We start from the raw sequence: 16,459 nt of genomic DNA on the forward strand, positions 1-16,459 counted from the left end.
GTTCTGGATTATCCAATGCATTTTTGTAGTCAATGTTTTCAATACATCGTGATATTTTGGTGCTAAGTTCGTAAATACAGTAATTACTACATAGCATTACTGTGTATTGAACTACTTTTATGTCAAATTTGTTGTATAACATGATGTTTTGGTGCTTAATTTATAAATCATAACCTAATTTGATGTTTAATAGGCTTCTCCTTAATCTCTCCTTATTATCCAACATATTCGCTTATCACACATTCTGCCAGCCCGTTTATGTTGGATAAGTGAGACTCTACTGTATATATGAACATTCTTTGCTTAGTTTCTCCATACCTCGCAACCTCTGAGGATGCCTGCCATAGATGTGGGTGAAACGTCAGGAGAGAATACTTCTGGAACATGGCCATACAGCCCGGAATAAATACAACAACCCCAATTAAAGCAGGGCTTACTGCCTTTTGCAAATTATATTTCCTCCTTGCATTTTAGTTTTAATTTAACTGCCACTTCCCCCTCTATTTAATTTTTGGGTTACTTAAACAGAACTGTGATTTGTCATACACGGGTGAATGCATTCCCAAGTTTGGATTTATTTCCAAAAATAAGCGGTAGCTAATGCTGTTTTTGTGCATGAAGTGCATTTGACTCTCTTTCCCCTCCTCTTTTAATTTTTGCATCACTCTTTTACAGTTGCAAAGTATAGGCAGCCATAACGTCCTTTCCAAGCCCCATTAGCTTCATGTTGCTTTTCAGTATCATCTCATTTCCCTTTGGAGAGGGGAAAGCTGAGCAATCCATAAGATGGTGGAAAAGAAAAAGCGAGAACATTTGTAAAATGGCTTCTGGTCATCTGCATTTGCAGCTGTTCTTCTCCATCCATTTCCTTGCTGCCCTCTGCCTGCATCCTGAAGAAATGCTTTGTAGTTGTCAGCTTCCAGAATATATATATATATATATCTTTACAGCCTTTTGCTGTGTATACATTCCGACTTTTGTGCACAACACAAAGCTCTGTCTTTAGCCTTCTATCTTTGTACACAAATGGGAAAGAATTCATAATGTTTACCTTCCACGTCCTGCTGTCATTACAAGTGTGATCCCTGTATTTGAGTCTCCTTTCTGGAGAGAAAAAGTGGGGTATAAAAGCATAATAATAATAATAATAATAATAATAATAATAATAATAATAATAATAATAATAATAATAAATTATTATTATTATTGACACAAACAGAGTATGACCTAGCAAATGAAATACAGGGTGTTTGAAAAAGAGCTCCCTAGTTTTAATGTGTTTTAACTTAAAACTAGGGAGTTCTTTTTCAAACACCCTGTATATATGCTGGATTATTATTATTATTATCTTCCAGATGATATTTTCCAGAAACCCCTGTGGATACCTAAATAATGTGGAAAAGAAAAATGTTTGGATCATTGATGTCGCCATCCCAGGTGACAGTCGCATTGACAAAAAACAACAGGAAAAACTCAGCCGCTATTAGGACCTCAAGATTGAACTTCAATCTGATAGAAACCAGTGCAGGTGGTCCCGGTGGTGATCGGCACACTGGGTGCCATGCCAAAAGATCTCAGCCAACATTTGGAAACAATAGACATTGACAAAATCACGATCTTCCAACTGCAAAAGGCCACCCGACTGGGATCTGCACGCATCATCCGAAAATACATCACACAGTCCTAGACACTTGGGAAGTGTTCGACTTGTGATTTTGTGATACAAAATCCAGCATATCTAGCTTGTTTGCTGTGTCATACAATAATAATATTAATAATAATAATAATAATAATAATAATAATAATAATAATAATATAAACACTTGGGAAGTGTTCAACTTGTGATTTTGTGATACGAAATCCAGCATATCTATCTTGTTTGCTGTGTAATACAATGTTGTTGTGTCAATAATGATGATGGTGATGATGATGATGATAATAATAATAATTATTATAGGCAAATCACTGGAAGAACTAGAAAATGTCAATATGAATGGATCCGTGATTTCATTTATTGGTTGTTGGACATTGATAAATGAAATGACTGATCAAGTCAGGCTGAAATTTGGCTCAAAACTTGCCATAAACAAGCATTGGAGGACCATGGTTGTGTCTGCACTGCAGCATTAAGGCAGATTGTCTTCTTTGAAAAATAACATATCTTGTTTACTCACAAACATCTTGTATTAATTCACCATACAGGCACATTTCTTATTGAAGTTCAGTTATAGATAGTTCTCTGTGTTGAGTACACAGGCTATCATTCCTAATCAATAGTCCATAGTCCAAAGTATAATTGTACTCACTGAAGTTCAAAATCATACTGTATCTATTGACATCTCTAAAGCATACATGCATCCACCTCCACTGAGGTGTAAAACAAACCCAAATATAGGCAGCTACAGATTCTGTATCCACAGAGTCAACCATCCATCCAAGTAAATAATGCATTGTATGAGGCTGATTTGGGAAGAAAGCCACTCCTGCATTCATTCTTCAGTGCAGAGGCACCCACAGTTCAGCAGATGGCTTTTCGTAAAATATGGCTCTCATAAAAGTTACGGATTTTCAGCCAACTACAAGATGTCCCGATTTGAGTTAAACAAGCTAAGCACATGAATGCTAACAAGGTTCTTCTTTCTTTCTCTGCAGCCACTCGGCATCAGAGGAGGCTTCAGGATCGGATTCCGCAAGCCCATCTGATAGCGAGCAAGCCAGCGAACATGGCAGCGAGTCTAACAGCAGCTTGGAAAGCTCAGAAAGCCAGTCAGAATCCGAAAGCGAGTCAACAGGGTCGAAATCCCAGCAGACGCCTCCGGAAACCAAAGAGAAGCCGGCCTCCAAGAAAGAAAGGATAGCCGATGTCAAGAAAGTATGCCCCTTCCCTCATCCGCCTGGGTTTCTCATTATTTCCAGCTGTGACTTACCCAAGGACCCAAAAATCTTAGAAACAACTCCTGCTTTTATATCTCTAGAGGTGAATTAAATTACAGGTTGAGCATCTCTTATCTGGAATTCCAAAATAGTCCCCACGGATGGCTGAGATAGTGATACCTTTGCTGTCTGGTGGCACGCACACTTTGTTTCCTACACAAAGTTATTAAAATGTTACAGAAAGTTACCCTTCAGACTATGAACTTAAGAGCCATATCAAACAAATACACACTTCATGTTTAGATTTGGGTCCCATCTTCAAGGTGTATATATATTGTGTGTAATATCTATATATATATATATAAAAGGGTAATGAAATTTCGGCCTAGGACAAAACAACAAAACTACACATCCCAGAAATACTAAACTTGACTGCACAACCCCTCATCCATGCGTCTACGTTCATACAACAAAAAGAAAAGAAAAATAAAGTCCTAATTAGAGGGAGATGAATAATTGTTTTTATCCAATTGCTGCCAGTTAAAAGGCTAAGCTCCGCCCACTTGGTCTCCTGGCAACCCACTCAGCCCAGGGGACAGGCAGAGTTAGGCCTCACTTAGGCCTCTTCCCCACTGCCTATAAAATACAGATTATCTGATTTAAACCGGATTATATGGCAGTGTAGACTCAAGGCCCTTCCACACAGTTATATAACCCATTTATAATCTTATATTATCTGCTTTGGATTATCTTGACTCCACACTGCCATATAATCCACTTCAGTGTGCAGTCGGACACAACTGGACTTAATGTCAGGAGAAAACCTTTACCCTTTTACCTTAACTACCACCAATTCCTCAATACTTTATTTCCCATACCACCATACTTCGCCACAGCAACGCGTGGCTGGGCACAGCTAGTGCAATATATAACACTATGTAACATGATTTCGGAGCCCCCGGTGGTGCAGCGGATTAAACCACTGAGCTTGCTGACAGAAAAGTAGGCAGTTCAAATCCAGGGAGCATGGTGAGCTCCTGCTGTTAGCCTCAGCTTCTGCCAACCTAGCAGTTCAAAAACATGCAAATGTGAGTAGAGCAATAGGTACCACTCCAGCGGGAAGGTAACAGTGCTCCATGTAGTCATGCTGGACACATGACCATGTAATCTAAAAAATCCCAAACTGAAAACACTGCTGTCATTAGCATTTTGGATAAAGGAGACTCAACCTGTATCAACGAGAATCCGCGGTGTGTCATGGGCATGAAACACTCAGAAAGGATTTTGCACAACTGGCGCTATCCGGAAGTGGTCCATTGTTGGAAGTACAAAGCTGGACCAGCTTTGGTTTCATCCTTTACAACTTGGAAAAGCTAAGTTGTAAGACTGCAACTCCTCAAATCTCCGTAACGGTCATACCTGTGCTAGCTGCAATTTGGGGAGTTGCATTCCAAAAGTGTAATCCTTTCCGATGCTTTACCTTTGAAGGCATTTTATTTATCTATGTTGCCTAGACAGCTTCCCAATGATATGTTCTCAAGATCCTGGGAGTGATGTCTTCCTTCACATTTTTCAGAACCCTTTCTCTGTCTTGGTAAATATTTATTAATTTCTATGGATGAAGCAAATGGAGTATTCAAAGGATATGTGAACGGAGCTACTAATTTTGTTGACATGAGTTGCTGTCTTCCATGCCTTCTGAGCGTTGGGTGTTGGACATGATCCGGGATGGTTTTTGTTGGTGTTGTTGCATGTCTTCATGCAGTTTTTGACTAATAACCCGAACGATCAGAAGGTTTTCTTGGCAAGATTTGTTTAGAGGAGGTTACCTCTAAGGCTAAAAGTGTGTCTACACCGTAGATTTAATACAGTTTGACACAATGGCCCGACACTACGGAATCCTGGTTTGGTGAGGCTCCAGCATTCTTTGGCAGAGAAATCTAAAGACAACTCCCATGGTTCCATGAACCATGACGATTGAAATGGTGTCAAGCTCCACTAATTCTACAGTGTAGAGAGTCCCAGGTTTCCCGATAGGTTTCCATGGCTGAGGGGGTATTTGAGTCTCCTAGTTGTGTGAACCAGGGTGACCTGGGTTCAAAACCTTTCTCAATACTTGCAAAACCTTTTGACTAGTCTCCTAGTGATCCTCCTTTGCAGCATCCCGTGAAGCCAAACTAGAGAAATCATCCATAGATCGCCCTACGTTCTTGGATGGTGAATGGCGTGCAAATACAAATCTGGTTTATTTTGCAGATGTGGGAAGAATATCCAGATGTTTATGGGGTGAGGAGGTCAAACCGAAGCAGGCAGGAGCCCTCCCGTTTTAATATAAATGAAGAGGTAAGGGGTGGGGAAGGTGAAGAGCGGGGCAAAATCCTTCATGGTAGAGAATGGGAAGCGCCATGCCATTCTTGATCTATGTGGCCTTGAAAACCTGGAGATGCCAGTGGTGCCATTTCCATGAGCCAGTTTTCTTCATCCGAACATGAATCAGTACATTTGTGGTTCAATGGTACAAACGTGACACAATTCTGGAGTGATTTGCATTCAAAAGAGGGAAGGCTGAGAACTCCAAGGCAAGCATGGAGTTGCATTCTTGTGCATGTTAAATGTGTGCGTTTCTGTGGTGTTCCTCATTCAGTTAATTCATTTTTCTCTCCTTTTGTGCTTGTGGACAGTCGTCTCTTGAATTCGCTGCATGAACCCAGTTTAGATTAGTCATTTGTTCCGCAAGGCGTTTTCCTTTCCATCTCCCTTCCTTCCATCAAGTCTTTTTAGGGATGGTCCACTAATGGAATGAGATGCCTTTTCTTGTTTTTTTGGTTTTTTGTTTGTTTGTTTTTTGCGAGTGGCTTCGTTTTAGTTCCATATTCATAGTCTCCCTCTTCGCCTCACACAACTCCCACCCTGCCGGTTCCGAGGAAGGATCAGCATTGCTTTCCCCTTCTGTTTCTTACAGATGGAGCAATTGGGGCCCAGGAAAGTTCAGAATCAGACTGAAAATGTCAAAGTTGGAAGTCCAAAGGTAGGCACCTAAATGTATATTCAAGCACCTCACAAGATAAGCGGCACCCGCTCCTCCCTCTTGCAGGAGTCCTCTCAAAATGGGTCCATTTATGCTTGGGTGCCTATATATGGATTTAGGTGCCTAGTGCCTGGCACCCAGATGTGAACATTTTTCCTCAAAATATAGGCGTTTATGACTTTTGACCATCCAAAAGAACTGAAAATCTTCCTCTTCCTTACGTTTTTTTTGTTTCACTGTACAAGTTGTTGAAACCCTAGATATACATCATAACCAGGGTTTGTTGGCATTCTGGTTGTGTTTGTATACTCAGGCAAAGGACTCAATATGAAGTTATTTTTTGGAGTTCACCAAGTAGACAAGTTATATTATAGTCACTATTAATAGTAAGAAGTTAAGAAAATAAGGACTTACCTCACCTTCCAAGTTGAGGGAACATCCAGGTTGAGGCAACCACATACTATATTCCATGCTCATTTGGCCTCATCTGGAGTCCTTGGTTTAAGTTTGGCCATTTTAAGAAGGATATGGATAAGGTGGAGCAAGTTGTGAAGGGAAATTGGGATGATGAGAGTTGGAGAGGAAAGCGTTTGAGGAAAGGTTGAAGGATCTGGCCATGTTCAGCTTGGAGAAGAGAAAATTCAAGAATTACATGTTTGTCCTCTTTAAATATCTAAAGGACTGGTACTGAGATTTGGGGCAGGCTTGTTGTCTGTTCTCCCAAAGGATAGGACTGATCCTTATGATTTTAGGTTACAGGTGAATAGATTTGGGTTGAACATTAGGTGGAACCTGATAGTAAGAGCAGTTCAACAGTGGAACCAATTACCTACAAAAGTGGCAAGGTCTCCTTCTCTTAACATCTTCCAAACTCAAACTCCCAAAAGCTTCAGTTGGCTTGGCCAGTTATTGGGGAATTTGAAGCTGAGGTTCAAAACACTTGGAAGACCTGAGTTTGGGAAATGCTGCTCTAGTTAGAGATCTTGTATTGGACATGAGGGTCCGTAGGGCATTTTCCAGCTCCATGATTTTATGGAGCACCAGGTCATTCAGAATTAGGACAAACTGCTGGATATTTCCACCAGTTGATTGCTTGGTTGAGGTTCTATCAACTTCAACTATGCATATCCTGTTTGGGAGTTGCCCAGAAAGGACGGCCAAGGCTTGTTGTCTGCTGCCCCAGAGGGTAAAATCGGGTCTAAATGGTTTAGAGTTGCAGGAGAGAAGATTTTGATTGAACATTAGAAGGAACTTCTTGACAAGAAGAGCAGTTCAACAATGGGACCAATTGCCTAGAAAGGTTCTGGGATCTCTTTCTCTGGATGTTTTTGAAAATAAAGGCTGGACAGCTCCCTGTTGAGAATGCTCTAGTTGGTGTCCATGCATTAAATGTAAGATTTGGCTCAATGATCTATGGGACCCCTTCTCATTGGTGGATTTTAACATTGTTGGTGTAACTTCACCAACCTACAAATCGCAGGATTCCTTAGGATGGAACCATGGCAGTGGAATTCTCCCCCCCCCCCCCCCCCCCGGTGCTCTGTTTTTTCACTTACGCCACTTACTGGTGATACAATTTTTTACATTTCCTTTGTGTTTAAGAATAAACTAGGCTGCACCACACAATATTGTAAACACCAGAAAATAATGATTGCTTCCCTTCTGGAAAGGGAACAAAACCAACCCTTTTTGAGTTGGGAAAAGTTTATTTTTTTTTTTTGGACAATAGGTTCCCATGCTTGGGAATGAACAGTCGTTGTTCCCAACATAGTACTTCCAAACTAAGATGGGAAAATGCTTCCTACCTTTTTCTTCGTGTACTCTGTGAATGCACACTAATGGAGAAGGCTGCGCCTGCGCAGGCTCCAACGGATACTCTTCCAAGCTAAAGTTTGAAATTTGGCGGTAACCCCGCCCCTCTTCCCGGAGGGTATAAAGGGCGCCCTCTGCGCCCGCTCTCCAGTTCCTTTTTTTCCGCCGCAAAGCTCACTTCGGACTCTTCGTTCTTATGTCAACCACGCGTTTTAAACGGTGCACTCAGTGTGCCGCTAAGATTCCAGATTCCGACGGCCACGCTAAGTGCCTTTTCTGCCTTGGCGAAAGCCACGTCGTCGGTACCTGCCGTTTTTGCCTGGCCTTTACAGCTCAGGCCAGAAGAAATAGAGCTGCGAGACTCCGTGCAGCTCTTTACGAAAAAACTCTTGCTCCTGAGGCTTCCACTTCCACCTCGGCCTCGATGGCGTCCAGGCCTACTCCGTCGGTATCATCGAAAACCTCGAAAACCTCGAGACCGCGACCGACCAAACCGCCCTGCACGGTGACCACCGCTACGGTATCCACCCGGTCAGGCAAGATGGGCCCTTCATCAACTTCGAGTTCGGTGGCTTCGGCCATTTCCACTCAATCCCGCCTGGCTTCGCCGCCATCTTCTTCCGCCATGAAGATTGCCTTCAAGAGGGCTCAGGAGGAATCCAGACGGGCTCAATCTGACTCGGCAGCTGTGTGCCCGATTCCCCCGACGCCGGGAAAATCGCTGAGGGTCGCATCGAAACAACCCCCAGCAAAGAAACGAATGATCCAGAGGTCGTCCTCCTCAGCGTCTTCGAAGAAGGACGTCCCCTCCTCTGGGCCTTCCTCTAGGAGATCCTCTCCTATCCAACCAGCACAACGCCTCCGCTCCTCTTCCTCTCCTCATGGTCAGTCCTCGGATGCGGACGCTCAAGCCTCCCCCGACCGGTCGGTCAGGACAGTTATTAAGGCTCCCCAGCCGGCACCATCTCGTCTTCCGGCTCGACAAGAACTCTTTCCCGCGGCTCAAACACCTGAGAGGGGTAGACAGATGACGCGCTTAGCCCGCGCCGCCCAGGCCTCCGCGTCCAAGGGCGTTCCTCCACAGCCGGCTCTCCCTGCTCCTGAGGTAATACCTCATCAGGACTCTGTGCTTGTTTCTCCTCCCCGGTCCCCTCAAGGGCCCGAGGAGGATGACCCCGATATCGAACGCCCCGAGTCGATACTCTCCGCCTCCGTTGTCTCTCTCTGTCTCGACCTCTCCCCGCCTCACGACGCCTACGAGGTCAACCCACCTTCCCCGACGGATAATATTCGGGCTTTCTCCGACCAGATGGTCAGAATGGCAGACGCTCTGGGGATGGAAATTAAACAAACTTCAAAGGCCGTTACCGACCCCGTTTTCAAGAGGGTTCAAGCCCAAGCCCCGCCAGCCACCTTGCTGCCTTTTCTTCCATACCTCCTGGACGTCATCCAGGCATCTTGGAAGACTCCATCTTCGATACCTCCAACCTCTAAGAAAATAGAGGCCTGGTACCGAACCGATGACGAAGCCTTGGAATGGCTCAAGCATCACCCTGACCCAAACTCCATGGTGGTAAAGGCCTCCCAATCGTCGGGTCGACACTCCAACTCCCCTGCCGACAGAGAGGGCAAACGCTTCGATGCGGTAGGCCGCAAGCTGTACTCCGGTGCTCTCCTCCTTTGCCGTATGGCAAACTACGGGGCCTGCATGGGCGCTTATCAACAGATCCTCTGGGAGAAAGCCCAACCCTTCTTCGCCAAGCTTTCTGACGAAGACCGGTCAGTCCTTTCGACCCTCCAACAGGAGGCGGACTCTCTCGCACACCACCAAATTCAAATGGCTAAGCATACCGGTGATACCGCCGGAAAAATGATTGCCCACGCGGTCGCGATCAGACGGCATGCATGGCTTCGGTCCTCAGGACTCTCTTCTTCCTCTCGACAAGTGATCCTTTCGACACCCAGGGCCTTTTCAATTCTGGCACTGATGACAAACTTAAGTCCAATCACGACTTCAAGATTCTCGCAACAAAGTGCGGGACCGATCAACCTCAGGCTCAGCGGACCCGATGGTTCCCGCAACGGTACTGTTGCTACCCTCAGCCTTTTCGTCACCAGCCGTTTCGACGCTCGTCGAGCTCGAGTCACCACAGTCATCAGCAACAACCTCGCCGCCAGCACCAGGTCCCGAAAGGTCGGGGCAAAGGTCCTGCAGCTATGCCACAACCCCAACGACGGGCCTGACGCCCACTCTCTCGGGGATCTTTCTATCTCCACTACTACTGCCACTACCATGCCGTTCCTAGGCCCCGACCAGATCCTTCCTCTCTGTTCTTTTCTCGACCGCCTAGCTCCTTTCTACCGTGAATGGGAGTCTATCACCTCAGATGCCTGGGTTCTTCGCATTGTCAGAGACGGCTATGCCTTGGAATTCGAAACTTTGCCACCCACGGGTCACATCCTCCACACCGACCCTTCACCGGAAATATGCGCTGAGGTCGACTCCCTTCTGGCGAAGGGCGCAATCCAGCCTTCTCCTTCCGAGCAGGACACTCGAGGTTTCTTCTCGAGATACTTTACGGTTCCCAAGCGGGGCGGAGGTCTTCGGCCTATCCTCGACCTACGGGCTCTAAACCTCTTCATTCTGCCTTCAAAATTTCGAATGGTTTCAGTGGCCTCCATCCTCCCGATGCTCCGACACGGAGACTACTTCGCCTCTATAGACTTACGCGACGCGTATTTCCACGTCTCGGTGCGTCGATCCCACAGACGCTTCCTTTCCTTCAAGCTTCTGGGACACTCTTACCAGTTCACAGTTCTCCCTTTCGGCCTTGTCACGGCCCCAAGGGTCTTTACAAAGGTGGTCGCCATGGTGAAAGCGCACCTCAGGAAACAGGGCATTATGGTCTTTCCTTATCTGGACGATTGGATGATTGTCGCGTCCGACCCCTCATCCCTTCAAAACCACGTCTCACAGACTCTTTCTCTCCTGCAACAGCTGGGCCTTCAGTTGAATGTCTCAAAGTCTCAACTCCTCCCAACCACAGAGATCCGCTTCATTGGAGCTCTCTTCAACTCCATCACGGAAACCGCCTTCCTACCGAAGGACAGGTTCCTAGCCCTTCAACAGCACCTTTCTCTCCTCCTCCGCAACCGCAGGATCCGAGCCCACGCGGTCCAAGTTCTTCTGGGTCACATGGCCTCCACGGTCATGGTTACCCCTTTCGCCAGATTACGTCTCAGACCTCTCCAAAGATGGTTTATAGACTCTTTCAAACCCCATCGGCATCCGAGCTCAATGTTTCTCACGGTACCGAACCACGTTCGCCTCTCCCTTCGTTGGTGGCAGGACCCAGCGAACGTTTGTGTGGGGCTTCCCTTCCATCCCTCCCTACCGTCAGTCACCATCACGACCGACGCCTCCAATTTTGCGTGGGGAGCCCACATGTCGTACCTCACCGTCAGGGACCTGTGGTCCACCCAAGAAAGGTCTCACCACATAAACTTTCTAAAACTGTTATCAATCTTCAAAGCCCTCCGGGCGTTTGCTCGCTGTCTTCCCCACAAGTCTGTTCTAATCCAAACGGACAACGTAGTAGCCATGTACTACATCAACAAACAAGGGGATACGGGCTCGAGAAAACTCATGGCTCTCTCGATGGACATTTGGCTATAGTGCATAGCGAGACACATAACTCTGTCGGCAGTTCACCTTCCGGGGGCTCAAAACACTCTAGCAGACTCTCTAAGCAGAATAACGACCTCCCCCCATGAGTGGCGTCTCGATCCCGAGATCCTGAAATCCGTCTTCGACGATTGGGGCTGGCCAGCTCTGGACCTTTTTGCCTCCCCCTCGAACGCTCAACTTCCTCGCTTCGGAGCGAGACTACCTCCAAACTCGACTCCGGGCTGTCTCGGAGACGCGTTTCTCCTCGACTGGACTCTCGAACCCGTCTATCTTTTTCCTCCCTTCCCTCTCATCTCGAGAGTAATAGAGAGACTCTATCTAACACCGACATCGGCCATCCTGATCGCCCCTGCATGGCCACGCCAGCCGTGGTATCCCACGCTACTCCGGATGTGTGCGGATCCTCCCCGCACTCTCCCAACTCTCCCTCATCTACTATCTTCGCAGAAGGGACAGGTCCTCCACCCCGACGTCCCATCCCTACACCTGACTGCCTGGAGGATACTTCCTTAAATTCTCTCCACCCAGACCTGCAGGCGATCCTTCGCGCCGCTCACAAACCGGCCACATCGAAGGCCTATGCTTACAAGCTGGCAAAATTCCAAACTTTCCTTCGGGACCGACGCGTCGATCCCGCCTCTACTTCGATCCCGCTGGTCATGGACTTCCTACTTTCCCTTGCGGATCATCAACTTTCTCTGGCCTCGATAAAATCCTATCTCGCTGCTCTCTCCTGGCATTTCCAACGTCAGGGACAACCCTCTCTCTTTTCTAACAACCTCATTAAGACCTTCCTTCGAGGTTACAACAACTTGCACCCTCCAGTTCAACCTCCAACTCCCGGATGGAGCCTCGAACTCATCCTTTCTCAACTAGCTTCAGCTCCCTTCGAACTTATGGCCTCTGCAGACCTTCACCTTCTCTCTTGGAAGACTGCCTTCCTTATCGCTATCACCTCTGCGCGCAGGCCTTCGGAACTGGCTGCTCTCCGGGTGGACGAACCCTATCTCCGTTTCCACCACGACAGGGCTGTCCTTCGCCCGGACATCACCTTCCTACCTAAGGTGGTCTCTGCTTTTCACCTGAACCAGGACATAATACTTCCTGCTTTCTTCCCTAATCCTTCTTCTTCTCTGGAACGGAAACTCCATCTCCTCAATGTCAGGAGAGCCCTCCTTTTCTACAAGGACAGGACTAAGGACATACGTAAGTCACCTAGACTGTTTGTGGCTTACGCTACCCATAAACTGGGCGAACCACTTTCTTCCCAAAGACTCTCACACTGGATTGCTCAGACCATCGAGCTCACTTATCAGCTGGCCAAACGCCAACCCCCCTCTTCGATCCGCCCTAGATCTACGAGGGGCCTTTCCACGTCTGCGGCCTTCCTGAGGGGCGTCCCTCTCGACTCCATCTGTCGAGCGGCTATCTGGTCCACTCCATCCACCTTTGTTTCACACTACAGGATGGACTCAAAGAACCTCAAGGACTCGGCCTTTGCCAGGTCCGTCCTTTTCTCCTGCCTTACCTAATGTTGTTGCCTTACTCAAAACCAGTTTTCGGGTTTATCCTTCTTACAGGCTGACCATTGTCATCCACCCCGTTTGTAATCAATGTGCTCAGGGATTCTTTAACGTAGTGCTTGTGTACTATACTTACCCACTCCACTGAAATGTATTTTTTTGAATACTTCTCCCTCTGTTTTCAGAGAATGAGTTTATGCCTACCTCTGTATTTTCTTACAGACTATTGCTCACTTACAATGTTGTGATTGTGTTCTGGATCCTAACAACAAGGATCGGTTTTTTTGCACTATATGCTATTGCATCGCTTCTTTGACCGTTGCACTTGCTTGTTTTTGCACCTTGTGCTCAATAAATGTGTTGTTTGGACACTAGACTGGTTATCGGGTTTGCTATCCCACCTACCTACACCTCAGCTTGCTAGTCTCCATTAGTGTGCATTCACAGAGTACACGAAGAAAAAGGACAGGTTGCTTACCTGTAACCGTGTTTCTTCGAGTGTACTCTGTGAATTCACACAATCCCGCCCTTCCTTCCCCACATGCAAACCTCTCCCTTTCTCGCTGCCTTTGCGGCGTAGGAACTGGAGAGCAGGCGCGGAGGGCGCCCTTTATACCCTCCGGGAAGAGGGGCGGGGTTACCGCCAAATTTCAAACTTTAGCTTGGAAGAGTATCCGTTGGAGCCTGCGCAGGCGCAGCCTTCTCCATTAGTGTGAATTCACAGAGTACACTCGAAGAAACACGGTTACAGGTAAGCAACCTGTCCTTCTGCAGCTGGAGAAGCCTTGGAGGGCTTTTCTTGGTTGATTGCCTTGTGAGCCAGATCTCTTTGTTCCACCGATGCTCCTTCTACCGCGTTGGCTTTGTCTTCTCCTTTGACCTTGAATCCCATTTGTTATCGATTGTGACATAACCCTCCTTAAGGCTGGTGTTTACATTTTGAGGGCATTGCAAAAGGAAGTATTCGGTACTCCTTGTGCAATAGCCTACAAATAAACAACATCTCCATGTATTCTGCAGGTGATACATGAAAAGAGGCCCTTCTTGGTAACTGTTCCTAGGATCTAATACTCCCTTTTTGGAGGAAGTTAAAATGGTCCTTATTGCCCTTTTGTCTGAAGCAAAATGCTTTTTTTTTTTTTTGTTCTGCGAGGCTTTTGAGAACTATGTATCTTCAAAGATAGGACTTTCTATAGTATTATATACTGGTAATATAATAAAATCTTGCAACTGGAATCCTTATCCATTATTTCACTTACTCACTCACTTACTTTCTATAGTGTACATCCCCTAGAGCATGTTGGAAGACCTCGTAACTTCTTAGAGAGGATACCACTGTAGGTATCTCCAAGTCCTCCAGCACAACTGAGACCAGAAATCAGGCAATTGAGTCCAGTCATATCTGCAGTTTCAGATAACCGTGGTCCAGATTGGAATGTATCCCTCACTGATATTGGGGTCTTGTTGTGATTTTAATTGTATGTTCAGTATTGTTTTGTAAGTTGCATTGTTGTTGTTACTGTTGTTGTGTGCTTTCAGTGCTTTCTAACCTCTGGCAACCCTAAGGTGACTCTGCTATGAGTCCCTCTCAGCAATATTTTTTCAGAGAGGCTTTGCCTTTGCCTTCTTCTGAGGCTGAGAGAACAGGACAACCTGCCCAAGGTCTCCCAGTGGGTTTCCATGTCAGAGTTAGTTTTTTGAATCCTATACTCAACACTACACTGTGCTGGCTTTCACACATTTTAGTGACTCCGCAAATGGGGTTTCTTTGTGAGATTTGTTCAGGAGGGTATTCCTTAGCTTGAGAGTGTGTGTCTCTTAGGTTGAGAGTATGTCACTTGTCCAAGGTCACCTGATGGGTTTCCATTGCTGACTTTTCTTGAGACCTTTGTACAACACTTGGACCACTGCACCACACATCACTGTACTATGGCTTGCTTTCGATTTTTTGGGAAAAGGTCAGATATAAAGATCATCATTGCAATACAGGGTGAATCTGCCTTCTCCCAAATGCTTGGGATCTGAAGTTGTCTGGATTTCAGAGTTCTTTTTATTTTGCATCACCTGTGTTTACATCTATATGGAAGCACTGGATGTGTGACTAACCCCCTTTCCTCAACGGCAATGGGTGGCAAAAGATTCAGGTTTGGGGAGTGTTTCGGATTACTGGATATCACCTGTAGTAATCATTGCTACCACTACTATACTGCTACTAAATGCTTCCATTCTGTAGGTAAAAACATGCGTCCCAGTGGAATTAAGTGAGTAAGAGATATTGGTTTTTTAAAGAGATGTTGGGTTTTATTTTCCCTTGGCACATCATTGTTATTGGTGGACTATATCTTTAAAAACCTTCATGGTTGAGTATTGTGTTTCCAGCAAAAGGGGTATTATCTTACTATTCGTTTGTATAGTCTGCCATTGCTTTTATGGTTTTAAGTGTGATATGGAATTGCTTCTGACTGTTTTCTGGCATTCAAGGGCACCAAACGGGAGGATCTGGGACTTCCCACCAGCCTCTCTTTATTCCCTTCCTCTCTCCTTTCTTTCAAGGGAAATAGTGAGTCCGAGAGTGAAAGCCCCAAAAGAAGAGGCCAGAAGCCAATGAGGAAAAGGTGAGGATTCAGGATCACGCCCCTTTGCTTCCAAAAAAGATATAGATTACTCTTTAAGACTTCAAAAATACGTTGCAAAATCCAACTAATGTATTATCTGATGACAACTAATAATGCAATACAAAGGGGATTTATTAGTATTACTACTACTGCCACAGCTCGTAGTACCGTCTTAGAAGAAGGAGAGGTTGATACATTCAGTTTGGCTTTTTGTTTCAATCTCTAGAGATAAATGGAAGAGGGATGGGGCTGAGGATGATGATGATGAAGACGAAGAGGACCAGGAACAAGGGACCAGTGCTGACAGTGAACCTGAGCAGAAGAAAGTCAAAGCCAGGTGTCCGGTCCTAAGGAGGTGAGGTGGGATTGGAGAGTCCAGATTCAGAGATGGTCAACACAGAAAACCTCAGTAGAAGTTTCCTTGGCTAGATTCCCATAAGTAGTCTCGAAAAATCAGTTCTCCTAGCAGTCTCTCCTCTTGGACTAACAATAATCCTTGACCCATTGACTCTCATTCCCTAGTGAGTTTTCCAAGAAAAATGCTGTTGTAGCCAGTCAGCACGTTCCTGGCAAATGGGAAAAATGGCTAGCCCCTGAAATATCTCTGATATCCTTTTTAAACTTTTCCCCAAAGATGGGGTGAGGTTGTTGATTGGGTGCAGCCCAACCTCAGAGACCAGGCATGAGCAAACTTCAGCCCTCCAGGTGTTTTGGACTTCAACTCTCAGAAATCCCAGTCAGTTTACCAGCTGTTAGGAATTGTGGGAGCTGAAGTCCAAAACACCTGGAGGGCTGAAGCTGGCCCATGTCTGTCATAGATGGCTTCAACCCAGACCAGACTTGGATGTCATCTCCTCGTCTGCAGCGCCAGTGAATAAAGGAGAAGAGGGCCAAACGTGGGGAAATCAATTCCTTGGAC

The 16,459-nt window shown here is 46.0% G+C and overlaps 1 protein-coding gene across 5 annotated transcripts in view; it reads left to right on the forward strand.

The window, feature by feature from the left end:
* The window catches only part of chd2 (chromodomain helicase DNA binding protein 2), a 95,400-nt gene that overhangs the window by 28,076 nt on the left and 50,865 nt on the right, over window positions 1–16,459 (forward strand). For 3 of the 5 annotated variants that reach the window (XM_062963234.1, XM_062963235.1, XM_062963233.1), the window contains exons 6-10: window positions 2,653–2,872; window positions 5,131–5,217; window positions 5,837–5,902; window positions 15,479–15,540; window positions 15,767–15,895. In XM_062963234.1, coding sequence (XP_062819304.1) covers window positions 2,653–2,872; window positions 5,131–5,217; window positions 5,837–5,902; window positions 15,479–15,540; window positions 15,767–15,895 — 564 coding nt within the window. The remainder of the gene's footprint in view (window positions 1–2,652; window positions 2,873–5,130; window positions 5,218–5,836; window positions 5,903–15,478; window positions 15,541–15,766; window positions 15,896–16,459) is intronic. The other 2 variants (XM_062963236.1, XM_062963237.1) reach the window with 2 other exon arrangements.

This window comes from Anolis carolinensis, unplaced genomic scaffold, assembly GCF_035594765.1.
Source record: "Anolis carolinensis isolate JA03-04 unplaced genomic scaffold, rAnoCar3.1.pri scaffold_11, whole genome shotgun sequence".
Lineage (NCBI taxonomy): Eukaryota > Metazoa > Chordata > Lepidosauria > Squamata > Dactyloidae > Anolis > Anolis carolinensis.